General features: G+C 41.1%; 4 protein-coding genes across 4 annotated transcripts; 1 reads left to right on the top strand and 3 right to left on the bottom strand.

Annotated features, from left to right (window-relative positions):
* Nucleotides 1-660: 660 nt before the first annotated feature.
* LOC135486117 (leucine-rich repeat-containing protein 40-like) lies at nucleotides 661-6220 on the bottom strand. The gene is made up of 14 exons (XM_064768647.1): nucleotides 5935-6220; nucleotides 5339-5520; nucleotides 5082-5155; nucleotides 4839-4968; nucleotides 4576-4699; nucleotides 4253-4395; nucleotides 3808-3980; nucleotides 3414-3504; nucleotides 3029-3207; nucleotides 2681-2788; nucleotides 2357-2467; nucleotides 2094-2171; nucleotides 1644-1829; nucleotides 661-1418 (listed from the first exon to the last, which is right to left on the bottom strand). Exons 1-14 carry the CDS (start codon nucleotides 6101-6103, stop codon nucleotides 1313-1315), a joined length of 1854 nt encoding a protein of 617 aa, XP_064624717.1. The 5' UTR covers nucleotides 6104-6220; the 3' UTR covers nucleotides 661-1312.
* Nucleotides 6221-6282: 62 nt separating this feature from the next.
* Nucleotides 6283-12416, top strand: LOC135486094 (uroporphyrinogen decarboxylase-like). The gene is made up of 9 exons (XM_064768603.1): nucleotides 6283-6452; nucleotides 7574-7679; nucleotides 8177-8256; nucleotides 8924-9022; nucleotides 9636-9797; nucleotides 10109-10270; nucleotides 10653-10790; nucleotides 10974-11141; nucleotides 11407-12416. Exons 1-9 carry the CDS (start codon nucleotides 6426-6428, stop codon nucleotides 11563-11565), a joined length of 1101 nt encoding a protein of 366 aa, XP_064624673.1. The 5' UTR covers nucleotides 6283-6425; the 3' UTR covers nucleotides 11566-12416.
* A 1113-nt stretch (nucleotides 12417-13529) lies between these two features.
* On the bottom strand, nucleotides 13530-20073 carry LOC135486542 (growth arrest and DNA damage-inducible protein GADD45 gamma-like). Its single transcript, XM_064769399.1, has 4 exons — nucleotides 19949-20073; nucleotides 18508-18733; nucleotides 17149-17274; nucleotides 13530-16840 (listed from the first exon to the last, which is right to left on the bottom strand). The coding sequence occupies exons 1-4, from the start codon at nucleotides 19990-19992 to the stop codon at nucleotides 16736-16738; spliced, it is 501 nt and encodes a 166-aa protein (XP_064625469.1). The 5' UTR covers nucleotides 19993-20073; the 3' UTR covers nucleotides 13530-16735.
* A 2653-nt stretch (nucleotides 20074-22726) lies between these two features.
* Nucleotides 22727-26233, bottom strand: LOC135486119 (growth arrest and DNA damage-inducible protein GADD45 alpha-like). Its single transcript, XM_064768650.1, has 4 exons — nucleotides 26121-26233; nucleotides 25088-25427; nucleotides 24387-24711; nucleotides 22727-24154 (listed from the first exon to the last, which is right to left on the bottom strand). Exons 1-3 carry the CDS (start codon nucleotides 26165-26167, stop codon nucleotides 24610-24612), a joined length of 489 nt encoding a protein of 162 aa, XP_064624720.1. The 5' UTR covers nucleotides 26168-26233; the 3' UTR covers nucleotides 22727-24154; nucleotides 24387-24609.
* Between the last annotated feature and the right edge of the window lie 153 nt (nucleotides 26234-26386).

The following is a 26386-nucleotide window of genomic DNA, read 5'->3' as shown; positions in this document are numbered from 1 at the left end:
TGTACAGTGGAACCTTCCTTAGCGGACACCTCTCTATTAAGGACCTCTCTATTAAGGGCAGCACTTGTCAGTCCCGAGGGTGTTCTTAATAGAGAGGTTCTACTGTATATAGGAAGGGCTACAAGGCAAAACAACCCAAGTCAGCCTTTGACTTGACTTGTAAAGGAAGACATGTCTAGTGGTTCATCACGAGAATGGTCTTTCTCCCATGGGAATTCGTATAATGTTGAGTATGCTCAAACTGTCAACCATCTAGAGCTCTAGCGACAAATTTGGATCGAAATAAGTACGACATTCAAGGTGATATTTGCTGCGCTCCAAGCGGCCTGGAGAAATTTGTCTGCAAATCGGCTCAAACATTGTCGAGAACAAACTTCAAAAGAATGCTTGTGTCCGACTAAAGACAGTCTGATCCTTTGAGTAGCGTTTTCGACATAACCCGACAACCTCGTCAAGCAGAGGACACTTCACATCCACCGAGGCTGACGGTGACCTCACTTCCATCGGCATCCACAGAGGCTGACGGTGACCTCACAGAACAATGAAATGTAAGGTTATGACTTAAAAAGCTCGTCCGTCACAACAGAGACAAGTCACATTCGTCTTCATCACATCCAAGTCATGAACTTAGATTCCCAATGTATGGACGACTCAACAAAATGAATGACTTGATCTTTATTGTGAAATGAACACTTTATTAGTAAACCTACTTCACACAGCAGATGTATTGAAATCATCACAGCTTGTTTTGATAGCTCGTCTTACCTTGGAGAAAGCACATATCGATAGGGATATTTTGATTAGACACTAATTGCAATGAGAGTTGGTTGACATTCTTCAGACATGGAAAACACATTTTTTCAGTACAACCTCAAATTTTGTATTCAATGTGTCAACATGGTAAAGACAAATAGTAACAGAATCACAGGGATGCTGGTGCATATTGATTGAAGTCAGTAAACATTAGAAAAGTTAGAAAGGATACTGAACCTAACATACAATACATTAATTGTTTGCTTTCGACCAAAGTCACACAATTATCAAGGTAATTAGTAAATGCATTGTCAATATTATCTAATACCAATCATGACCACAATAGTGTTAGTGTTTCAGCACTGAAACTGCACACCTAATTACAAGCAAATAATAATGTCACACTGTGACCAAATATGATCTGGTAGAAACTTCACAAGTCCAAATAGTTGTTATGGACAATATTCACTCCCATCCCGAGGACTGCGACATTGTCTCATGTCATTGCTGCACAATAAGAACTCCATGCATGATTAATATTGATTGTGCACCTCAAGTCTTATGTTGGAATCCGTCCTCTCAGCCAGTCAAGCACAGCATCTGTTCCCTTCGCTAATATTGCTGGTCTCGGGATGCGGAATGGGTTACCCTCAAGTAAACACGATCTGAAAGAAGAGAGAGTGTCATCGAAGATCACAGATATATACAGGTCAAATCTGAATTCAGTTGACTTGCTTCAGAAAAACGTTTAAAGCTGTGGTGGTGTAGTGACTCGTGTCTCGGACTATCGGACATGACATCTCTACTGCAGTCAACTAAAACATTTGTTCCAGAGAAACCGATCAGAATGGATGCTACTAAATCATCCGTTTTCAAACCTCGCAACTCACCTCAACTGAGTGCAGTTGCCAAGTTCAGGAGGGACCTGCATGATATCATTGTTTTGCAGATTAAGCACTGATAAGACAGGTAAGCTCTTGATGGCCATGGCGTCCACATCTGATATCTGGTTATCATTGATCAGGAGACTCTCAAGCTTCTTCAGTTGGAAGAGAACTGGGGGGAGCTTCTTCAACCTGTCATCAAATGGAAAGAACCCTAAAGACTACGGACAAAGTTTCAGATTGTGAGCAATGTGTAACCAATGGACCATTTCTTCCGTATTCTTTTCTCTGTCGTAACATTTCCTTTGATGATGTTTTAGTAATGTCTTCAGCGTATTTTCACCATGAAGTTGGCTGTTTTAGTTCATTCTAAGGCTTTCATTAGCTCGCGATTTAAAACTTAACTTTGTGGTCGACCCTGTGTGATGAAAGCTGTCAAGGGCAGATGTGACCTACCTATTATGAGAGAGGATGATGCCTTGTAACAGTTGCAGTGAAGCCATCTCCGGGGGAAGATCAGACAGCAGGTTATTCCTGAATGAAAGTGACAAAAGATATATTTAAATTAGAACCTTCCCTTCCGATCTCTTAAAGATTCTTTAACTTGATACGCTTGAATGAACCTTTTTCATATCAAAAGCAACAAACACAGTGTCTACTCTTTCTGTCTGAAATCAATCTTGCCAGTAAGAGCCAACTCCTTGTACTGGCCAACTCACCTCAGGTCCAGGTTCTGTAGTTTCATAAAGAGTCCAATCTCCTTGGAGAGCACCTGGATCCTGTTGAATCCCAGAGTCAAGTCTTTACAGCCCTCAGCAGCCAACACCGTACTGGCAGGGAAAAGAAACAAGATTAGATCTACACATATAAACAGTCAAAGGGTAATGCAGTTTTGGTATCATAGGTAACAGCTTTGATCAAAAGTTGGGAAAATTGATTTATGATATGAGATAGAAACCAACTATACATTTCATCTTCATGAAGAAAGGAAGCTTGCCACAGGAACTGAGGAAGTACCAGGAATACCATTTGAAAATACTGACTTTGGAGGCATTTCTGTGAGAGCATTCTTTCCAAGGTTGAGGATGTGCACTTCATGCTTGGAGAGGACATCCCAGATGTCATCAGGGATCACCGAGACACTCTTGTTGCTGAAAACCAAGACAAATAGCCAGAATTAGCTTGTTAGTTAGACATTCAGCGCTTAGATGGCAAAACCAACAGTATCACTCACAATCAGTAGGATTCAGCCTTGTCTTGGATTAGTCCAGTGGCAATTAAGATTGAAATGATCATTTAACGTGAAGAAAGGATTAGATAAATGAAAACGTAGGAGCACCAATGCCAGCAGATGATTTTCTGATTCAAAAACCAAAATCAGCTGTGCCTACCTGTAATCTAACGTCCTGCTGGTTGCCACAGCGAATGGGTCAACACCATCCCCGCTGCCCCCTATAACCCCGCTTGCACCCTGCGAGGACTTCACCCCAGACTTCTCAGCCTGGTTCCCATTTAATTCCGGCTCCTCTATTCGACTGGCAAGATACTTCTTAATTGCATTGGTTCCCCGCTAGAAAAACAAGAAACCAACGAAATCAACAGTGACAACAGGTATTGTCCCGAGTTTGCTTTCATCTCGGCTACAACTTAATTGTTCTTGGTTGAGACATGAATACTGTAAAATGTCTTCTGCAGTTGATGGGTGCTGGAACTAAAACAGGACAACTTGGTCTCACATTCAAAAGTAACCAACTAAATCTGAATATAATTACTCACCATAACAATGTCATTTCTGATTTTCTTCATTGGGTTCCCAGTTAATACTATAGATTTAAGTTTGGTCATCAAACCAAGACCATTTGGTAAACTGAAAGAAATAACTTCATCAACTTTAAACCAAATCCACAAACAGAGTGCCATTTTTCAAATATTCTTTCACCTTATTGATAGCAATCACTCAAACACCACACAAAGCTTTTGAATTAAATCTCAGTCCAAGACATTGCCTTGATCAGGTTAAAAACATCGTGACAACTGCACGTGAAGCACCCAAGTGGTTCAGGTCAAGAGACGAGATCATTCAGGACGTAGGACTGTTGATCATTCAGGACGTAGGACTGTTGATCATTCAGGATGTAGGACTGTTGATCATTGACGACATGCAACTTACGTCGATAAGTCATTATTTGTCAAGTCAAGCCTCTGGAGTTGTTCAAGGAGAGTGATCTCATCGGGTAACTCGGCCACCTTGTTGTCACGGATATCTAACACAGACAGAGCTGACAAACATTGGAGATTGTCAACTGAGATCTTCTGTATGGCGTTATTACCAACATGGAGCTCCTAAACAAAAGATCTTTTGTTTAGGGTAACATTTCCTACTGGCAAAATGACAAAGTCACCAACTGGTCGTTTTGACTTCCATGATGTACAAATACAAGGAGAGTAACTCTCACTACAAATCTTTCATAAGCAAGTTAGTGATTTCAAGTTGTCATACACTCACAACAATTTCATGACATGTTGGAGTAAAGCTAGCATCCCCATTGAGTATGAAGACAACTGGAGTAACTTACTCCTCCGTTTTATCAACTACCAACGATGTACTTCCATACCTTCAATGATTTGCACTCCTTCAACAAAGGAAGGTCGGTGAGCTTGTTATGGCGAAGGTAGAGTTGTTCTAAGTACTTCAAGTCACCAACTGCAGCAGGAAGCTCGCTCAGACAGTTATGGTTTAAGTCAAGAAATCTTAGACCTGGAATGGATACGAAATACGAAGTCTGTTATTCCATGGAATTAAAAAGCCTGTTTGGAACATTGATTCTAAGCTCCTGCCAACTCAATCTGTTATAACTCAAACATATGAGCTCTTGAAACAATTACTAGCTTTGTCTTATCTGAACTAAGAAACTGTGTTCTCACCAAGACCACTCACCATCCATGGCACCAATTTCTAAAGGAAGTTCTCGAATCTTGTTCTCCGATAGATTCAACTTCATCACCCTCCCAAGGTAACCAATCTGTCTGGGTAGCATGGTTAGCTCATTATGGGATATATCCTGGAACACAAAGATGAAGTCAAACATTTATCTTTTAAGTCTGCTTCACCATGACAAGACAAAAGTCACCTACAAATTTGAACAGTATTGGTTTTGCCAACAAAAAATGTCTTTAAGAAGTGCTACACTTGCTACTTACAAACTCTTCAATAAAGGTGAGTCCTCCCACACGATCTGTGATCTCTTTGATTTGATTATGAGATGCAAGGAACGTTTTCAGACTTCCAAGGTGGTAAACACATTCAGGCAGTGATGTCAACTTGTTGTGACTGAAATCAAATCAATGGTTTCATCAATCAACACATAATCAACACAGAATCAAACTCAAACTCAATCAAAATTGAGCGATTTAAGGATCGTGGAGTTGATATTTGAGACTTACCTGATGTTGAGCTTCTGAAGGTTAACAAGATCCCTAATAGCATCTGGCAGTGAGGACAAGTTATTGTCATGAACCTGCAAACAGGGGAAATAAGATCTTGAAAAAAATCTTGATAAAACTTTCAGGCAATTGGCATCTGGTTCCTGAGATGAACAGAAACATTGCCCAGCTTCCAAGTACATGACAAGACCTAAAATTCATTTTAAATAATCACTTGGGTAATATCATTTAGCTGAGGAGTTCAGCTGATGACTTACATCAATCACTGTAAGAGCAGGCAGAAGTTTAATGTCTTCCGATAACGACACCAGTTGATTTGAAGCAAGGATGAGTTTGGTCAAGTCCACCTGTTCCCACCACCGGTCATCTGTATTGTTCAGATTCACATTCTTGGATTCTTCAGGAAGGTCTGTGTTGATTCTCCAAACTGATTCAGGAACTGAAATGAATGATATCAATCATTGAATGGAATATCCCCCACCAGACAGGCAAGTCCCAAAACTTTTTTGACTTTGAACATTTTTCAAAATTTTGAACTGATCGACCGAGTGATGAAAAAATTTCTAAGTCCAAATATTCTTTTTTTTTCTGCTCAAAATGAACCAACATCATGAACCTCGTGTTGTTGACGAGGGCAATTTAATTCATCATCCGTGTTGATGCCGAGACGTCATCCGACGCTTTGACTTTTGACTGCCAATAGTACATCACGAGGCTAAATCATGGCAGCATTTATGATATCACTGTCAGTGTCAGAGATGGGACACGACATGAAGAATCTCAACGGCCGGCCATGCAAATTGCAATATGTATCTTTTGATCATTATTCAGAAGGGCATATACTTGAACATGCCTTCTTGGAGTCCCCTGTTCGATAAATTCAGCTGACCACTGGACCGGGCAGCTTTGAGCATGGCAGCAGGAACTGTGGACTCCTTCTGGGTTGAGTCGTTGAGGCCACTTCGACCACCGAAGGGGGCTCTTCCACCACGACCACCACGTCTAAAATTGCCAGAAGACATGGCAAGATCAGAATAATATACCCGAACAAATCGAAAATCTAATTAGAGTCAAAAAATTCCATTAAAAAGGTAGCAAAATGACAAAAAATTGTGACAGAAAAAGTGGGGCACAGGGTATTCCAGCCTCCAATCGACAATCCCCAAAGGAGAGTGCAAATACTGGCTGAAACCGGCTGGGGTCGAGGTTGAATTCAGTCTGCACTTATCATAAATTGGGGTTGTATAACTTGCTCTAAATAAGGCCCTGGCAAGAAAAGCAGACGACAGTCCAGTGTGACAAGTGATCCTCAAGAACCTTCTGATCAACAAGAACAAACTCAACATGAACTACGATCCAATTGCAGACAAGGTAAGTTGTGTGCATCGATTTTGTTCGAACCGATTTCTACAATTCAATACCATGTAGGCCAGGCCTAGGCCTAAATATTCTCATATGATCATGATGCAGTGAGTTGGGATTTGTCATGATGATTATTGTGAATGATGATTTGCCAAAAGAGAAACTCTTATCTATCATCAGTTATAACCCCGCGAATTGTCCACTACGATACAAACTCACATTGATTTTGTCTGTCAGACTCAGACTTGGAGCACTGAGGCCACTGAATCAACGGTCAGGTCAGTAGCCCAGTCCTAAGGGGTTAAAAGATTGAAAACAGTCCATGTAGGGTTAAGTAGGAAAAAGGAGAAGGAATACGCAAAGTCCCATCAGGGACCGAATCGGTCTCTTTGAGACCTCTTAGGATTCTTTGCTCCCCTTCTACCTGAACCCTTTTTACAATGATTTGACCCCTTACTATAAAGCGGGCCTTACTGACACTTGATTCAGTGACCTGTGGTCAGAGACAGTTTCTGGGGATATGTGACATCGGGCAAGTCACTCCACCAGTATTGTACTAAAGAGTTGGTGGTACGTTTTAGGCCAGCTTCACATCAGCTTATCCCTCCAGGACTATGACATGTATGATAGTGATAATGTTGGGACGAGCTCGTTACAATGGTGTGGAGCCTTGTCTGTCGAAAACTGCAATCAGTCAATGTCGGAATCAGATTTAGTTGATTGTTCACTTTATTCTCACAAAGTTCTCTCTTCATCCAAAAAACAGAAAACAAAAGCATTTTCTCCTTGGTGTCTTCATTCTGATGTTCTAGATTGTTATGTAACTGAATGTGATTTAAGTACAGGTGCTTTCTTTGTTATTCACAAAGTACATCTTTACTTGTGGTAGGCCCATTATAACATTTCGGGCCTATTGTGTTGTGATAAAGGTCATTTGAACTTATTTTACTTGTATTACTTATTAAGCCCTGTCAGGCCACGTGTACTTTTATCAACTTATTTAAAAAGAAAATCTTCAACCAAATTCTTTTTACCTCGGAATAAGATTCTTTTGGCAGTGCACTATGGCCAAGGTGCTCGGCCTACTGATGCATTCAGTTTTAAAACCAAAATATTGCCTCCTTTTGCAGCCCTTTCCAACGCTCCTGAATGACAATGTTCTACGAGCTGCCCGAGGTCAAAAGACAGACCGTGTGCCAGTGTGGGTGATGAGGCAGGCAGGAAGATATTTACCAGGTGACACATTCAATCATTTCACTGTCTCAATTCCTTGTTTTCGATCATTTAGGCTCTCATGTTCTACCCTGATGCATCACTCTCTCAATAGTTGTAATTTGTGACCCGCTCTACCAAAACTAGGTGCTTGTCGCATCTGAACTTGACAGGTTGATACGGACTTGTTGTTCATTTCCCTTTTGTAGACCCTTTGTGAAATCTATTACAAACTGATTTGGTCACATTTCACAAAAGGTCTACAATAGGGAAATGAACAACAAGTCCGTATCAACCTGTCAAGTTCACATGCGACAAGCGCCTAGTTTTGGTAGAGCGGGTCACATTTATCTTTGTCATCTCCTCCTGGTTTCTTCCAGAAGCATTTGATTCCAGTGCTTCCCTTGGCTTTGGTACTCGCCTGACCTAACCAGTGTTGGCCTCGCTTATGAATTAGAAAACAACATAATGCTTTACTTAAGGTTTGGAAGATTAGCATTTCTTCATGTTTTTCATTGTAGAATATCTAGAAACTAGGAAGGGACAATCATTTACAGAATCAGTTCAGAATCCAGAGATCTGCTGTGAACTGACGTTACAGGTAGGTTCTCCTTGAAACACACCATCCAGTCAAGAAATCTCTCAATCAACCCATTTCAAGTTTTCAGGGAAATGAAATTATTAAAAGGTGAATTGTCACTGATTGCTAGATTATTAATAAAGCTCCTGTTTTTGCATTTATGAAACCTTGTTCAAGTAATGTCATTCAGTTTTCGTTCTTATGAAATGTTCCATAATCCATGTACCCTAATATCATGATCATGATGAATGTCGTTATGATCCCGAAGAGGTCTATAATACTATTGTATCCTCTGTTGTGTAACTGAAGTGACTTGTACTTTAGCCAGGCTAGGCCTGACACCCAGCCATGTGTACTGTGACCCTTTAAACCTATTATAGGTCATTGTGACTATTAGAATGGAATTGCACGTTTGGTAAATGCACTTTGTACATGTACCTTAGCTGTTTGCCAGATATGTTCTATAATTAAGCATCACACCAAAGGCTATCTGCACTTTTACAGTAGGGCCTAAAACTGCCCTCAAGTGTAATAATTTCTCTATCACTGTTGATAGTTATTTAGTGCCGAGTTCAAGAATCTTTGAAGTCTAATGCTATCAAATTTGATAACTTTTACTGATGCACTTGTCTTCAATTATAGAGAAAGTTTCAGTCATAGAGGTTCCTCTCTCATCTCACCTTTGCAGCCCATCCGCCGGTTCGACCTCGACGCTGCCATCATCTTCTCTGATATCCTAGTTGTAAATGAAGCTCTTGGAATCAACTTTGAATTGGTACCTAATGAGGTGAGTTCGTCAATTTTGACAGTTTTAGACCCAGGTTTGAGCTGATCATTTCCCTCGTAAACTGCAGCACTCCTGCAGACAAGGTCGACTGTGCCAGATCTCATTCATCAGACAAGGTTCCATTGACCTGGTTTAGGTTTTGTAACAAGTAATTCACCACTTCCCCATTTATTCAAATTGGGCGTTATTTTTGACTCAGATAAACCTGTAACCAGGCTGGTTTGTCCAGGTATTTATAGTGTTTATCATCATTTACTTCTTAATTGCGTGAACTTGGATTGAAGTTTTGTAACCATCTCACCTTGACCAGCAGACTGCAGACTCCGTATCTATAACTTTCATTTCATTGATTAAACACAGAGCACTGCATGTGATCGTTTGATGACCGGCCAAACAGACATAAAGGACTTTTAGTTCTCTGCAGCTGTGCCGGGTGTGAAGTACTTTCTTTGAAGTTTGGGTCAACAATTTTCAGAATTCTATGTAAGATTGATAATGCTAAGTTAGTTAGGCCTAAGTAGTGTTCCCCATCATGGCACTCTCTCCTCAAACCTCGAATCGATAAGAGCGATCTGGAAACTTTCATGGGCTTAAGTTTGTTGTTTCTTTGCAGGGCATTAAAGTGTTAAACCCCTTAAAAAGTGTTGATGATCTGGAACGTCTGCGAACGAATGTTGATATACGGAAGGAACTGCATTATGTGTTTGAGGCAATATCTCTGACGAGACATAAACTGGATGGAAAGGTGCCATTGTTTGGATTCAGTGGAGCACCGGTAAGTCCTGCTCCACAACATGTATTCCTTGTGATATCTTGTATGGAGTTCCACTAGCAGAATACATGTTCAGCAGACACAGTCAAGCCAACTGCCCATTCTTTAAGCTGGAAATCAGGGTAAAGTAGGCTAAACCGCTGGTAGGTCTTGCTTCAGATGCTGGTTGGTTACAACAGGTAATCCAGATGACCCTTAGACTACCTTTAAACTAACTATAGTTGGTACTGGAAAACTGTGTTCATTGTATAAGGTAAATGTACAACAGGATAACAGTAGAGTGCATTAGTTTATTGTTTCATTTGTTGTTGTAGTGGACGCTGATGACATACATGGTTGAGAATGGCAGTGCCCAACAGAAGGAACTCGCCAAGAAGTGGTTGTATGCTGAACCAGAAGCGAGTGCGAAACTACTGCAGATCATCACAGATGTGGTCATTTCTTACCTGACGGAGCAGGTGGTTGCTGGTGCACAGGTGAGTCAAGCTCTCTTACCTGACGGAGCAGGTGGTTGCTGGTGCACAGGTGAGTCAAGCTCTCTTACCTGACGGAGCAGGTGGTTGCTGGTGCACAGGTGAGTCAAGCTCTCTTACCTGACGGAGCAGGTGGTTGCTGGTGCACAGGTGAGTCAAGCTCTCTTACCTGACGGAGCAGGTGGTTGCTGGTGCACAGGTGAGTCAAGCTCGAGGTCGGTAGGCAGTGAGGGCTGTCAGACTCGGAGTTCAGGTTCAATGTCAGCACGTTATCCATTACCTGAGCTCAAGCTGTGAACCCAAGACGTTTGGATTGTGAGTTGGGCCCTCCACTTCACCACCTCAGTTATCTACCCTCCCTTCTTACCTGAGCTTCCTCTTTCAGATTCTACAAGTCTTTGAGTCCCATGCAGGCTGTCTGTCATACCCTGCCTTCTGCAAGTTCTCCTTGCCATATCTCCGCAAGATTGCTGAGGGCGTGAAGAAGAATCTCGAGAATAGGAAGATTTCACCAGTTCCCATGGTAGGTTGTAATTCTGTCCTTGGTGGTTGACCATTGTAGTTAGGATGTGATTCAGATATCATGAGTGGCTCACCATCAATACTTGACCCCTGACAAATACAATTGCTACTAGTATTCTTTGCAAAAACTGCATCTGAAAATAGCTTATTGTGTGCAGTTTGCTGACCTATCACTTCTCGACAGGTTGTGTTTGCGAAGGATGCTCACCATTCTATCGAAGACCTGTCGGCCTCTGGATATGATGTTGTCGGACTTGACTGGGGAATTAAACCAAAGAATGCAAGGAGATTAGCAGGTGCCAGTGTCACGTTACAGGGAAACCTGGATCCATGCGCCCTGTTTGCTTCAAAGGTAAGAAACAAGATTGTTGTCGGAATTGAATCAAAAATTAGAATAGACCTTCGGGCTATATCTTTAAGATATTGAGATGGTTGGCAACAAGGCCATCACAAACTCATCTGCTACCACTGTTAGTCTAGAATCTCATTCCTAAGTAGAAAAGATGAACAATTGAAGGCTGGTGTAGCTGTAACTCTTCCGTCTTCTTCAGAGGTATACAAAACCTGATTGCTCAGCATTTAAAAACATTCTAACAGAGTGGCTTGAATCATTTCAGGAGGAAATTGCAAAGATGGCACGTGATATGGTTGACAGATTTGGAACCCAGCGCTACATCGCCAACCTTGGCCATGGTATCCATCGCTTCACGAACCCTGACCATCTAGAAGCATTTGTCGATGCTATTCATGCCCACTCTAGCCAAGATGATGATTAGGAACACTTCAGTATTGTTAGGAATCAAATCTCTTGTTCATCTTTTAAAAGCTGTATTCAGACCACCATGTGATCATGTTGTAGGGGTAGGGTGTGGGGCTGAGTTATGATTGCTTAGGTTCCTCCCCCTGATGGTCACCTGGGGTAGGAGGACACTGCCTCATTCTGCCATGTCTTACAGTGGCAAGGGAGGTCTGTATAGGTCTTTGAATCATAGCCTCTCCTGTTGAAACATTGTAATGCGCTACATGGCACATGCATGACAACTAGATCCAAAGCACATTTAAATATCCGTCAAAATCATGATAGACTGAAGGTTGCTCTTCTGGCTCGGACATATTTTGATGAAACGCCTCGACTTGGAGATCTCTACGCGGGTGATGATGGTTGGCCCTCTAGTGTCGTTACTGAATGATATTGTGAGGAACCCAATCATGATTTGCTCACTGTCTGTTTCTGGTCGCTGTTGACGTCTTTTTATCTCCACTTCTTGTCTTGACAATCTTGTTAGTCTTTCCAGTTTCTTTAATCTTTCATCTATGATTCATGTTCATGTTGTAAGGGACTGCCAGTCAGTTTCGTTGTGCATCAAAATCCCAACAATTTTTGGAAAAGGAGGAAGAAGGGCTTTGTTGGGTGGTAGTTGAGACCTCCTACTGTGTGTTGGACATTATGCTTACTGTGTCAATCATGAAGAGAATGATGAAAGAATGGTGAAGAGAAATATGTATACTTATGTCTATTTTGAATGTACATGTAGTTTATAGCTATATACAGGTGAGGTGTACGTATCATATATTGTTGAAGTTGCCATTATTAGTTAGCAACTTTTGAAATAAATATATTCATGAAGTTGAGACTTTTAGTGCATGATTGTGTAATGGCCCTATGGTTGCCCGATGACCCCTGTTTTCTGTGCACTTGAAGACAGGCACAACCTGATTGTCCATCATGGACTGCACAGCCCAAGACGACTGTCATGATGTCAACTTGAATACAGAATTGAGAACAAGGAGACTAGTAAACTAGTCCATCGAGAACAGGGAGACCACTAGACTAGTCCTCTGTCCTTAGTGAGCAGTCACATTTTTGACAATAGAGGTAATTGGATGTTTCTGATCTGCCTTTGGAAGAGTCTATGCCACGTGCCAAGTCAAGCAGTGCTCTTTGCCATTTCAAGATCCCTGTGCACGGAAATGGACTCATTGTTGCCAGATGATCGACGTCAAATGTCTCTGTGTGTAGTCTGTACACTTGAAGACAGGCACAACCTGGTAAATGTGTTGTGTGGTTGTATCTCCTACAACACCAGGACCAGCTTGCCTCTGTCAGAGCTTGAAATGATCCTCCTGTGCTCTTGAAGATGGGGAAAAGCTGTTATACCTCATGGAATCCCATGTACATCAGGAGCCTTCTGCATTGTACTGAGGTTCCATATCACCATCCTCTTGAAGACACACCCAAGTGCCTAAACTTGGTAGTTTAAGAAGCCTAATTGAAGTAACTCATGTACCTGGGACAACAGGACCCCTGTCTTTGGCAGAGCTTCAATCTCACCATGCTCTTGAAGAAGACAGGCCCAAGTCGCCTTATTGTAGTAGATCATGTACTGGTGTACCCAAGGTAGGCGCATGTACCAGAGACAACATGCGCTTTGGTAGGACTGGCATAGGGCACTCTTTAGTACCTAGTGTCCACAATAGGTGTCTCCATCTTACTGAAAGGACATGGTTGTGCCATTTCAGATTATGATCATCTCAACCTGGTTTTTGCTTCTTTGTCTACTGAGGACGTCTCTATAACCAGTCGTCACCTGATTCACTGTCTCAATCTAGTGGATCACATCTGGGATAATGTTACATCAAACTCATATGTATAACTGTCTTCATGGGGGGAGCAAATAAGTTACGAGATATTGAGAAGCTCAAAATGACATCAGCACAGGAAAAACTCAAAAGACGAAAATTCTGTATTTTTCTTTTATTCTTCACTGATAAATCATGATTTACCCTTCTTTATACTGAACCAATGATTCTAGATACAAACTCCAGTAACAAACCTTACAGTTTATCTACAAGGGAACAGATAATATTAAAGTATATAAATACAAACAATAACACAACCAGTGTGTTGTTCATGTGACCTTCACAGGGCATTGTGCAGAAAACAATATCTTAACTAACTGAACTTTATCTCGTTAAATTTTACCGACCTCAGTCTAATACTACCATCAACTGAGGGAAATTGAACTTGTTGACTTACTCTAAGCAATCCCAATGTCTTCAAGCTAAATGGCAAGTTACAATAAGTTCATTTCATCAATTGGTTAGGTTTTGATATCATGTTTGTGATGAAAGGAAAACACAATGCCTTGTGATACACTGCTCGGCCCACCCCCTGCTTTAAAACCTGTTCTTTACAGTACCAATTTAGACATGAATTGTCAAAGCGAGCTCACAGTAAGGTTGGAGCTCACCCACCCGAGCTCCCAAACAGAAATGCATCTTTACAATCTATAAAAAGAACATGTTTTAAAGTCTCAATTAAGTTCACAATGCTACCAGCAAGGGGCACCCCTCACAGTCTATGCACCTGCTCAACAGGCTTTCGTGTGATATAAATCATTCACATATGGTTACATACGTTCATGAAATAAATAAAATAAATACATGCAAATAAATCAGATGCAAACAAGATGCTCTGCGGAAATGAACTGTGTGGGCAAAGTTTGAGGACAGATGTCCCATTCATAATTTACGTCACACACTTGACTTGATTAGGCCCATCCTTGACAGTGCACCCATTCCTCACAATGCACTCAAGTGCAGTATCCTAAATGTACGATAAGACTAACAAGAATTTGTCATTCATCATGTTTGTTGCATAGGCCCAAAAACCTATCACTTCAAACGTCATAGGTTCCCAAAAAGACCTAAGTAGCTAGCCCTGGTAACAAAGAGTCACTAATCACACATTGCTAAAATGACACTTTTTAACTCTTTCATCAACACAAAGACAAAATGCTATGGCAAACTTCGAACATAAATATTTTCAACATAAAAAAGTTGATCGAATTTCACAATTTCACATGTAAAATTGGTGAAATTTTTAAAATGACCATCCTGCACTTTCAGAGAGATGATGAAGAAAGCTTGGGTTCTATTAAAATGTTCAAGAGAAAGACAACAGAGGCATGAACTAGTCTACACTCGAGCATGTCTAAACACTGTGTCTACAAGTGATATCTTATGGGGAAAGACTGGTGTTTACACGTCACCACTACTTAACCAGTTAGGTCACCAATAGCTTACATGGTTACCATGGTTTTATCAAACCTAATAAACTCTTATAAAGATACAGACTTCATTCACATAAAATCAATAAACGTTATCATCAACAAGTAAACATGACATAAAACAATCATCCACTGCTCTTTCATGTTGAAACTCACATCTCGACATCTGACCTCGAGATGAGAGCGAGCGGAGATAAACATTCCAAGTTTTAATAACAATGTCTGCATTGAACTGTAACCATGGTAGTAACCATGGTTACACGATTGATAATAATCAATAAGTTCAAAGTGTTCCTCACTAAGCCAATGTTGTTGTCATGAAAATATCAAAGCATTTGTGAACTGCGTCGTACACTGATTTTATGTTAGCAAGGTGCAAGTCACATTCAATATGCATCACATTTTCATCACAACAAACTTGCTATTTTCTCCTTTCTTTCTGAATGGACACTGGCATGTTGTTCTTATGATTTGAGACGTACACCATCGATACTACCAATACATGGCCAATCACAGGTCACCACCAGACGTCCTGGGTGAATCAAGTCACATGAATAGTAAGGTGAATTACATATGACCCGACCCACACTACAATTCAATACCAAGAAAATAACAATTCTTCCCTGGTTTGGTAATCATTTTCATAACCGTTATCAAATCTGCTAACCAGGTCAGGAAATCCCTACACAACTGTCAATCATATTCAAATTACCTTTATGCAAATGAGTTCCAGGAACCTCATTAACATTTAGGTCGGCAGAAGCTTCTGGTCACATGAGTTGGCTGGTGGCCATTAGGTCCAGTCCAAAGTGTAGGCTATCAATGTCAATGCCAATCTAATATAGATTACTGTACTTTTGACACTTCCAACTGATGACCTCAAATGCCAGTCACAGTCGTACACTAATGACCCACAACAGGGTCAAGATGTGACTTTCATGGCCCAGAAATCACTCATGCTGACCCCCTTCCAGGTAAAACGGGTCTTGCCACAAGTATGCCTACTTTGAAATACCCATCATTCCGATTGGTCTTACCACCAAACCAGGGGTCAACATACACTTTCCAACTGATGCAATACTTGGCTACTTGATTACTTGTATTTCAAATGCCAGCAAAGTTCATGCAAACCAAGGGTCCGAGGCATAATGCTTGTGGCCAACAGTACAACAAGCTGATGCAATAGAACTTAATCACAATGCAATATGATCAAACAACTCAACTCTACAAAGTGAAGTCGTAGCCTTACAAACAATAAATGCCGACCCCAAAAACTCCTCAGAACTTTCAATGCCACACTCAATGCCATATGACCACAGGTCAAAGTCCTCAATGATTGAGTGTACTGTCCACTCAAAGTTCTCTCCTCAGTGTTCAGTCTGCCTTCACAACATCCCTGTCTATCATTTCCAGTCAGCTGTCACAGGGATCAGGAGTTATACAACATCTACATGATCTGCTGACATCACTCCTAACGCCCGCACTTTCCTAAATCAATCAATCCATCACGTGACAGCGACTCAAATCGTGCGACTGACGGCAAGTAATATGAAGAAGCTGGTGACCTTCCTTCGGACAAATGAAAATGATCCATTCAGTCCAAGACCTAATAGGTTGTCCATTCAGTCAGGATACTCAAATATCATCCATTATCATCCGAAGAATCTTTAGATCCACTCAACTCCAAAACTTGAACCGTCTTGAACAAGGCAATATCATTGCATTTTTGCATCATGCAATTTTTTTGCTTTTTTCCCACTGCATATTGACTTACAGTGAGCACATTACGATATCTATCGCACTTATATGTGTGTGTATATACAAGGGCTTACATTCCCTCTCCATGATATGCTGCTTGATACAAGTCTTGTAATGGTCATGCCGGCAGTGGGATGTATGGATGGGGTTCCTCCTCATCGCACGTCTTGTAATAGTACAGGATCATTTTCTCCATGTCGCTGACATCACCATCTTCTGGGTACTGAAACAACGATACGAAAACATTGTTCTTAAAAATACCTAAAAAAAAATACCTTACCACTGAAGTGTTTTAAATAAGAATAGGACTTCAGGGATGAGATAGAGGAACACCAAATCATTTTCATATTCAATATTTGGACCCAAGCAACATTCTGCTAATGTTTTTTGCAAGGTGTATCACCTTCAATCAACACCAGGCACTAGATGTGAACATGTAACACTACCAGAGCAACAACTCACTTCACAGCCTCTTCATCTGACAGGGAGTAAAGGACACCCTTGTGGATAGCACCATCTATTGACCCTTACCTGTACTAAGACGCAGTTGAAGTCCAATGTGCTTGTGGATCCCCGTCTTCCGGCAGCAAAGTCATTATCGTTGACCGGTTTCTTCTTTTCTCCGAGCAGTTTTGCCAAGCGCTCTGAGCTGTCAACCTGAAATGATACAAAAGAGGGCATATGTTAGTGAAGTGACAAACTTATACAATCGTGCAGCAGACGACAACCTCTTGCTATAGTTCGACAACAATGGGCAGAGTCCTTCTTTGAAGAGGGACATCTCAAAACAGGAGGCCACAGAGAAGTAAAAGTAAAGATTCCCTACAATCTCAATACCAGAAGATCCCACTTCCTGCTGATATAAAAATGACTCCTCCAAGAACAGGAAAGAAGCAGGAAGTGCAAGACCAGGCCACTACAGGTACAAGCCACTGTTGAATTCCGGGAAAAGTCATGCCAAGTAACCTAAATCAATAAATCTACTCCAAATATCTACTTTATCATCAATAAAGCTATAAATCTTGATATATTGGATATGCTTTTCATTATAAGTGAAATACCATGACATGTACAATGAAACTTTATAAACTTGTTCCCAACTCAAAAACTTGTTTTTTGACCTCAATCAAAAAGTAGGAGTATCAATGTTACAGTTATACAGTCTCTTGTTATATACATGTAAACACTTAGGTAAAAGAAGGCTGCTTCAATCCTACATGTATGTACAATCTATATCGACTCATTATATTGCAAAAACACCTTCCATTTGATTTTAATCCTATCAAAAGGGCTAATAACATAATAACACACTTTCAAGCCTTTTGATTGACAATAACAAACCAGCAGGAACTACACAATCTCCCATGTCTGTGTTGTCCTCTTCATAATAACATCTACATCAGCATTATTCAGGTTTGATTGTTAAAACATCAAGATTGTTGACAGTTGAAGAGAGAATAACAATAGGTCAGCCACTCAATTGAAAGTAACTTGTTTACTGCTGCTCAATGCTCAAAATTACAAGGAGTGAGGACCCCTTACAAAGCCCCGGGACAAAGACTGGCCACATGCCTTGGCCACATGCCATCAGCTGACACTGCAAGGTACTGATCCATGGTTGCTTAGCAATGATGTAAACAACAGCAATGGCAAGGTGGTGGTGCAAATGGTGTCACACATGAGGTCACTAGTGTAAATATAATATCTTTGCCATGCTGGCTTCACAATGGAAGGCATGTGAACAACATGATCCATGCCACACACCAAGTTATAATGTTGTGGTCCACATGTAGAGATCTTAAAACATAAACTGATATGATATTCAATGTGGGCCCTTTGTCATTATTTCCCCCACATAACAATTGCTGAAATGTTGAAAATGTCCCCTACCTTTATCAACCTGACATCATTCTCTGAACAGAATGCTTCAATGAGCGTACACTGCAGGTCCTTCTCTACCACTCCACAGCTTGTAACGGGCAGCACACAGAACATCACATGGTCGGGACACGCCTCTAACATGTTGGCGGTCGCATAGATGCCGCAGGTCACGCGTCCCTGCTCCTGGGCAATCTGAAGCGAGTCCTTCAGCGCCAGCGATAACTTATTCATGTTTCTGTAAGATACAACCGAGAGACATGGGAGATTTACTTGGGTGAAACGAAAAGGACATTGACCCTGAATCACAAAATCATTTTCTACCAACTGAGTAACACCTTATTTTACCAATCTAACAAGTCTTTGACTCTGTTATCAGACTATCATTTATCTCACTTGCTGTGATCCTCCTTGCATATGCCAAGGGAGGAGCATGTGTATGATCCTCAAGCAGATCATTTTCGGCAAGCAAGATCCTCATCCAACCAGGAGAAGTATCATGGCCCATTCTTATCACAATTATTCAGAGATAAGGCATGTTACCAAGGTTACCACAGTCGTCACATTCAAGGTTGCTTATGTTTGTCATCACATTTCAGAACAATGGTGGTGTTTGATGGCTCCCAATAAACAAGCAGGGGCAGTTGGTGCACTGATGTAGGCCTAATCCTACCACAACAAATCAATCATAGATCCACAATAACAAGGTTGGGCCAAGTTAGTAGTTAGACTATCATTATCAGAATGTATGGTAAGTTGGCAAATATTATTATTCATTATACTACAAACTAAAGATTACTAAAATGTAATTGATGATTGGCGTATTTTTCAAAGAAATAGATATACCACGAGTTACATCAGAATTGTCATGCATGCCATGAAATCAAGCCACAGCATTCCATTGACCACTCGCCGGTTCGGAAGTCACACCACAATACACTAGGACGTATTCGGCTGAGTCATCAATTATAACTAGTTAGCAGATCATAACAGAACTGCACTCCTTGACCTTGATACCACCCAGTCCCCAAACCGCAATACCCATCTAACACCAGCCCTACTGATATCAATCAATCAATACCCTTATCTGATGTGTGGCTTCATTTCGCCTAAGCCCTGCCCTAGGGGCCGAAACCAACGCACGTGCTGATGCAATCAGCTGATCGGGGATTCCCTCAGCTCAGGGCGGGGATTCTCAAAATAAAGTCCGATTTGGAGACTTGCAGAATAACTCTTGCACAAATTGAAGGTTGCATATTGAAGAAAAGATAAATGTCGAGCATAATGATACATTTGAAAGGGCATTTTGAGTCTAAGTTGGGAAGTTTGGACGTGTAAAAAAGTCTTTTATGACCAACGGACAAAGGTCAATCTGGGACAAAGCAAATCTGAGCTATCACCGAGAAGTCACGATTTTTCACAGAAATGTCCGAGTACAATCGGTCAAACTTACCCTATGTATTCACTTTGATGGTCGCTAACTTCTCCGAGTGTCATTTTGATGATATTGTTCCAGAATAAGGGTAAAAATGAGAATAATCCAAGCGATTTTTGTGAGACGTGCACGCTGAGAGATGGATATCGTCAACTGTGCTTACGTAGGCAAAACGCAGAGACCACGTCGGGATTGGGGCGGGATTCCAATACGGCCGGCAGTGATTGGTGGAGGCGCTAAATAGGTCACAGAATATGTACATGAACCACGTGCTAGAAACTACGTACGCAGTGCTCCACGGTCGATGTTATATCCAATCCGCGTTAGCAGGTCATATGATCTTTGAGATTTCGCGGGAAATGAAACTGTAAATAGACGCACGTGCGCAGTTCAAATGGCAACAATTGCCGACTTGAGTTTTCCCGGTGCTTTGAAAAGGGTTTCTTAAAGGGGGGCTATAGGTAGGAGCTGGTATGAGCTGCGTAGTGTCATTGATAATAAACCATGTCTTTGAAAATAGGTCTTATTTAGGACATAGTCAATTGAGACTGATTAAGTACCACAGTGCAGAGCCCAAAAACTATGAGGAAAATGACATTTCAAACACTGTTTTAGGCTTGTTTTTAAACGATATCAACTAACAAAATTTCGGTCGATTTTGAAATAGGAACACGATTGTGTCAAATTCTGACATGTCTCTTGAAAACGCTAATAAAATAATTTAGTATCATTGGAACTTTTTCAAATTCACTAATGACATTGACAAGATATAGGACTTACGCTTCTGCAAAGTTTGATAAATCACGAAAATGTATATGCAGAATGTTCACGGACCCTATCGCAGATTTCATTGTGTCCTACTTGAGCTCGCTCCTGGCTCCCCTGCCGTTGGCCAGCTATACTACATAGTACGCACATGAAACGTCCACACAGGAGTAATGCCGCAAGAATATGTAGGAATAAAGATAAGCTGTGATCGGCAACGGTCGTCAGCACCATGTTTGGGGTTCATGAAATAACTCGTCACCCGTCTCCCCCCCCCCCCCCCCCAAAAGGGGGAAAATTTCCGCCCCAAGACGGGGTAATTTTTAATTTGAAGTAATCGCGTAGTTCCACTTTTTTTAGCTCAGATGGCGCCAGCTGGGGGTCCTGTCAAGTCATTGGCCTACCTGAGGCTGATGAGGAAACTTACGAGACAGGGTGACCCAGAAAGGTTCAATCCCTTGCACAATAGCATTCTATTGTGTATCCATTGTGTGAGGGAATATAATTCTGGGCCACCCTGTAAGTACATGAACTTGTCACCCTGTTCAAAAGTGAAAAACGAGGACATTTTGTTTTCCACCGAACGGGTCTGTGTATTTTACCGTCGCTCTATATTGTTACCTGCAGAAATGACTTTTGGATAATGAGACAATCTCTCCTGGATGTACCCTCCCCTTCACAGCTCGTCCTGTTGCCAGAGGGTCTCTTGCCTTCCTGTGCACTACTACAGGAATATGTTGGTATTCCACGTAAGTTGGGGAAGCCAGAGGTTATGTCAGTGCCACTACATATGTTTCTAAGCACAACAACTCTTTCTGGGGGGGGGGGGGGGGGGGTTCAAAGTTACCCCATTGTTGAAAGCCGCCCCATGTGATGGTAACCTACTCCTCTCGTTTCACCTATACATGTTGGAGCAGACACAAGCCACAGTGCCCATGGCTAATGGGAGAAGACACAACTCGGTCACAACCACACGGCTTCGGTGTTCTGCTAGAGATTAGGACAGGGAAGTTTGCAGGAACAACTCCAAGCAAGGGGTTCCAACCAAGGACCCGGGAATGGCAATCAATTATACTTGTTAGTCCTTGTCACAATCTGTAAGGTGGTCTGATATAGATATACTTGTTAGTCCTTGTCACAATCTGTAAGGTGGTCTGATATAGATATACTTGTTAGTCCTTGTCACAATCTGTAAGGTGGTCTGATATTGATATACTTGTTAGTCCTTGTCACAATCTGTAAGGTGGTCTGATATAGATATACTTGTTAGTCCTTGTCACAATCTGTAAGGTGGTCTGATATTGATATACTTGTTAGTCCTTGTCACAATCTGTAAGGTGGTCTGATATTGATATACTTGTTAGTCCTTGTCACAATCTGTAAGGTGGTCTGATATTGATATACTTGTTAGTCCTTGTCACAATCTGTAAGGTGGTCTGATATTGATATACTTGTTAGTCCTTGTCACAATCTGTAAGGTGGTCTGATATTGATATACTTGTTAGTCCTTGTCACAATCTGTAAGGTGGTCTGATATTGATATACTTGTTAGTCCTTGTCACAATCTGTAAGGTGGTCTGATATTGATATACTTGTTAGTCCTTGTCACAATCTGTAAGGTGGTCTGATATTGATATACCTGTTAGTCCTTGTCACAATCTGTAAGGTGGTCTGATATTGATATACCTGTTAGTCCTTGTCACAATCTGTAAGGTGGTCTGATATTGATATACCTGTTAGTCCTTGTCACAATCTGTAAGGTGGTCTGATATAGATATACTTGTTAGTCCTTGTCACAATCTGTAAGGTGGTCTGATATTGATATACCTGTTAGTCCTTGTCACAATCTGTAAGGTGGTCTGATATTGATATACTTGGTAGTCCTTGTCACAATCTGTAAGGTGGTCTGATATTGATATACTTGTTAGTCCTTGTCACAATCTGTAAGGTGGTCTGATATTGATATACTTGGTAGTCCTTGTCACAATCTGTAAGGTGGTCTGATATTGAAAGAGGACAACAACAATGATATAAAATACAATGGTTTAGTTTATTCTTCTCAATCTGGCAAGACTAACAAAGTAATCGCAATATGTACATGCATTTTGGATGGATTCAAGAATAGAAAAATATAATTTACATGCATTTTCTCAGGACTACAATTGTCACCTATAACATTTACCTTAAGAATTATTGTATGATAACGACTTGAATAAGATTCTTTAAAGTTTTATACATCACATCAGTTGAGTGACATTTCGCCGATTGGAATATGGCATTTCAAATTCTCAAAGCACTATGGGATCACCGATTGGAACATGGCATTTCAAACTCTCCAAGCACTATAGGATGACCTAGAACAGAACCAGAAATATAGGTCTATAGGCAGACCTGATAAATGATAACGATTCAAGTTCACTCACCATAGTATAAACATTCACGAGAAACATGAATAATTAAGTAGTTTTAAAATGCCAGGACATGACATTTCCGCAGATTACACTACTAAAATATGATAGCCAATTTCCACTGACATTAAACCTAACCAGGATGAAAGGAAATGTTCATGAAGCCTACAGTAAACAAGTAAGTAGGCCAAGTGTGCCACGGTAATTCCAAGAAAGATCAAGTGGACCAAAGTACACAACGTTCATGGCCTACTATTAGGAAAGTGGTAGCTATCACACTACATTGTACATTGGTCTACACCTGGATTGGAGCTATTGTGACATTGTTTTAAAAGTTGCAAAGTCCTTCATTATTTGACTCTTGTGATAAAACAACCGATATATATCAATCCAGAGAATGGTCCTTCAGCGATTGTTTCAATCTAAAACAAGAGTGGTTTGTTTTCTTTCTTACAGTGTCTCAACCAAGGAAGATTTATAGTACATGTAGATATGAAGACATTCAAGTAATGAACAATTTTAAAAAACTAGTCATATTTCAGCAGTTATCCATAGAAAGTGTTTCGATAGTCCAAGCATGAAGTCCATTACATCATAACACAGCCACTTCTCAACAAGGCAACTCCCTTATCACAATGTTAGTCCACTCGATAACAACTAAAATGTATTGTCACTATTGACTTGTCTCCTTCTCCATGACATATAGTTTCACAAGTCCATGTGATAGATTCATTCCATGTGATTTGATAACATAGCCAATATTAGGTAGTCCATGAGATGTTAGTCCATATGATTGGGTCACAAGACTGTTCAAGTCATAGGCAGAGTGATTTAGTCCATTCACAAGTCTATTGTTCTTGGTCATAATCCATTCATAGATGTTTTATAGTCCATCGATTGCAGATTGGTCATATGTAATATAATCCGTTGTTTGATATTTCAAGTCCATCAGCAGTTCATGCCGCCATCAGTCCTTGACATATCACTTCATCACCTTGACTGGGCTGCTTGACGAAATGCAAACAGTATGTACCACTTCTATTACCTCAATCTGGAAGACAGCAAAGGAAAACTAATGAGTTTTTGTTTGAAAGTGTAAGGAATGAAGACAATGCAGTCTACATAATATGAAACCGTCCTTTACTTGATTGTGACTTTGTCCTTCATTAGACATCACAACTTGATTGTATTAGAAGTCCAACAGGTCAATAAAAGTTGTATCATCGATCATTCATTACTTATTTGCCCTGTTAAGTGTTGTAATGAAGAGCAAAGTAACTCACCTTTCTGCCATATATGCCACACCTTGCGTCACCCCCCTCCGGTTCACGGTGACGCTAAACCATCATTAACATTGGTCAATTGTCCATTGGAAGCTTCAGCACCACACCAAAGCAACCTCTGATGATGAACAGCATTGGTCACGAACACGCTCAGAGGTCTCTCTTGTCATGTCGTGACAGGCTTGTAGTAACACTCCTAGACTGTAGGTGGTGTTAGTCTTGCTCAAGCTGGAAGTGGCACGATTGGATGTGGGAAGGTGTTGCACACCAACTTGTAGTATTCGATAATGTTCTCTTCAGCAGTGCTGAGCTCATCAGGAGGGTACTGTAATGAAAGGGCAAGATCTGCATGAGTATGATGTACATGGCTGTGATAGGCTGGTGAGAAACCACTTACAATGAATCCTAAATACTTAGTCAGCCTTCAGTCAGGTAGCTACTATAGTTATGACTCAAGTTTAACCTTTGTGTTTTAGCTATAGCAACTCATGTGTGTCTGCTTTTTACCCATAATTATTGCATAGTAATTAGCAGGCAATACTCATTATCAGGCAAGAAACCACCTGCTCAAGATTATAACCTAGAGCCCAGGGGATTACAGGAGGCAGAATGTGTTGTGATTCCACCTGCATGAGACTTTCAAAGGGCACACAGAGGCCTTCTTAGCAGAGAAGTTTATGAGAGAGTCACAACCAACTAACCTCAATAAGCAGGCACTTGAGGTCATCAGATTTGAAGGTTCTTTGGTTGCCGTTGTTGTCGATGATTGGCTTGACATCACCGATCAACTTTGCCAACTTTGTGCTACTGTCCACCTTGAGCAGACGGACTTCGTTCTCCCAGCACAAAGCTTCCATGAGGGTGAGGTGGATCTGCTTTGTCACGTCGCTCACATCTTCAGCGGCCATGACGCAGAGCATGATGTTCTCCGGGGCGACCTCCATGCGCTTGGCGGTGTCATAGACCCCACATGTGATCCTCGACTGCTCTTTGGCCCTCAAGAGCGTGCCTCGCAGAGCGTCTGCAATGCTGATCCCGTTACTGCAGAAGAAGAACGAGGAAACATTAGGTAAAGATAACTTCCTAAAAATGGGCCAACAAAAGTCCTAGAGATGTAGAGTGCCACGGTCAACAACAGAATCTTCTCTGAAAAGGCCTATTGGAATGCAACAGAATTTGAAACATTGTATCTCGGTAGGTCCTGCAACAGAATCACAACAGTTTTATCGTCAATTAAGAAATTGCATAATGACAGCAATAAAGACACCAATTACCAGATAAAGTTAATTCATTAAAGGCTCTCTTGTGTGGCTAGTCTTGCAACAGGTTGATATGTAGAGATAAATTTGACATTGTATTACAGTGATTACAATAGCACTAGCAGTAGCAGGCACGTGGCCAAAACCACAACGATCAAACATTGATGAATCATCAGAAAGGCAGGCTGAGTCACCACAAACTGACAAATTGTTCAAAGGAATAAACTTTCTGCAGGAACAAAAATCAACTTCGAAATTACAATAGAATAAGAACCCACGGTCGTCATTTGTGTTTTATGCAAGAACTTTCTGGAATTATCAAGCAAAAGCCGACCGGGAATCCCGGCCTCGTGCATGCAGCCGATGTCGGCCACGTCGTAGAAACCACATGACAGGCGCATGACAAAACACATGATCAAAATCGCAGATTTTCACAAAAAATGCACAAATTTCGGCAATGAAATTGGATACTTACTCAACAGAGGAATGCATTGTATCCACTTCTTCTAATGTCATCTTCATAGATAAGTAATCCAAGGAAGAATAAGAGATTTTACATCTGATATTAAATTCAACGTCTCTCCACCAACGATACTTTGACGAAACTGCTTCTATATTTGGCACGCGCATTTATATACGACCTACCGAGAAAGCCGGGCGGAGCTTTCGCGGAAATATCGCCGCTGATTGGCTGTGCCAAATATGGGCCGCAGAAGCACGTGGCAGTATTTACTTTGCGTA

Source organism: Lineus longissimus, chromosome 4, assembly GCF_910592395.1.
Source record: "Lineus longissimus chromosome 4, tnLinLong1.2, whole genome shotgun sequence".
NCBI lineage: Eukaryota > Metazoa > Nemertea > Pilidiophora > Heteronemertea > Lineidae > Lineus > Lineus longissimus.
The sequence above is the reverse complement of the archived record's forward strand: the minus strand, read 5'-3'. Positions and strand labels throughout refer to the sequence as shown.

Coding starts and splice junctions, on each gene's coding strand:
- LOC135486094 (XM_064768603.1), top strand. CDS start 6,426: ATGAACTACGATCCAATTGCAGACAAG. Junction 9,023..9,635: donor TTGAATTGGTACCTAATGAG/GTGAGTTCGTCA, acceptor GTTTCTTTGCAG/GGCATTAAAGTGTTAAACCC. Junction 10,791..10,973: donor AGATTTCACCAGTTCCCATG/GTAGGTTGTAAT, acceptor ACTTCTCGACAG/GTTGTGTTTGCGAAGGATGC.
- LOC135486119 (XM_064768650.1), bottom strand. CDS start 26,167: ATGAAGATGACATTAGAAGAAGTGGATACAATGCATTCCTCTGTTGA. Junction 25,428..26,120: donor ACAATGCATTCCTCTGTTGA/GTAAGTATCCAA, acceptor CTTCTTCTGCAG/TAACGGGATCAGCATTGCAG. Junction 24,712..25,087: donor TCAAGTGCCTGCTTATTGAG/GTTAGTTGGTTG, acceptor CTTTCATTACAG/TACCCTCCTGATGAGCTCAG.
- LOC135486542 (XM_064769399.1), bottom strand. CDS start 19,992: ATGACACTCGGAGAAGTTAGCGACCATCAAAGTGAATACATAGG. Junction 18,734..19,948: donor CATCAAAGTGAATACATAGG/GTAAGTTTGACC, acceptor TGTATCTTACAG/AAACATGAATAAGTTATCGC. Junction 17,275..18,507: donor ATGATGTCAGGTTGATAAAG/GTAGGGGACATT, acceptor GTATCATTTCAG/GTTGACAGCTCAGAGCGCTT.
- LOC135486117 (XM_064768647.1), bottom strand. CDS start 6,103: ATGTCTTCTGGCAATTTTAGACGTGGTGGTCGTGGTGGAAGAGCCCCC. Junction 4,700..4,838: donor TCACCTTTATTGAAGAGTTT/GTAAGTAGCAAG, acceptor TTTGTGTTCCAG/GATATATCCCATAATGAGCT. Junction 3,981..4,252: donor AGGAGTGCAAATCATTGAAG/GTATGGAAGTAC, acceptor TCTTTTGTTTAG/GAGCTCCATGTTGGTAATAA.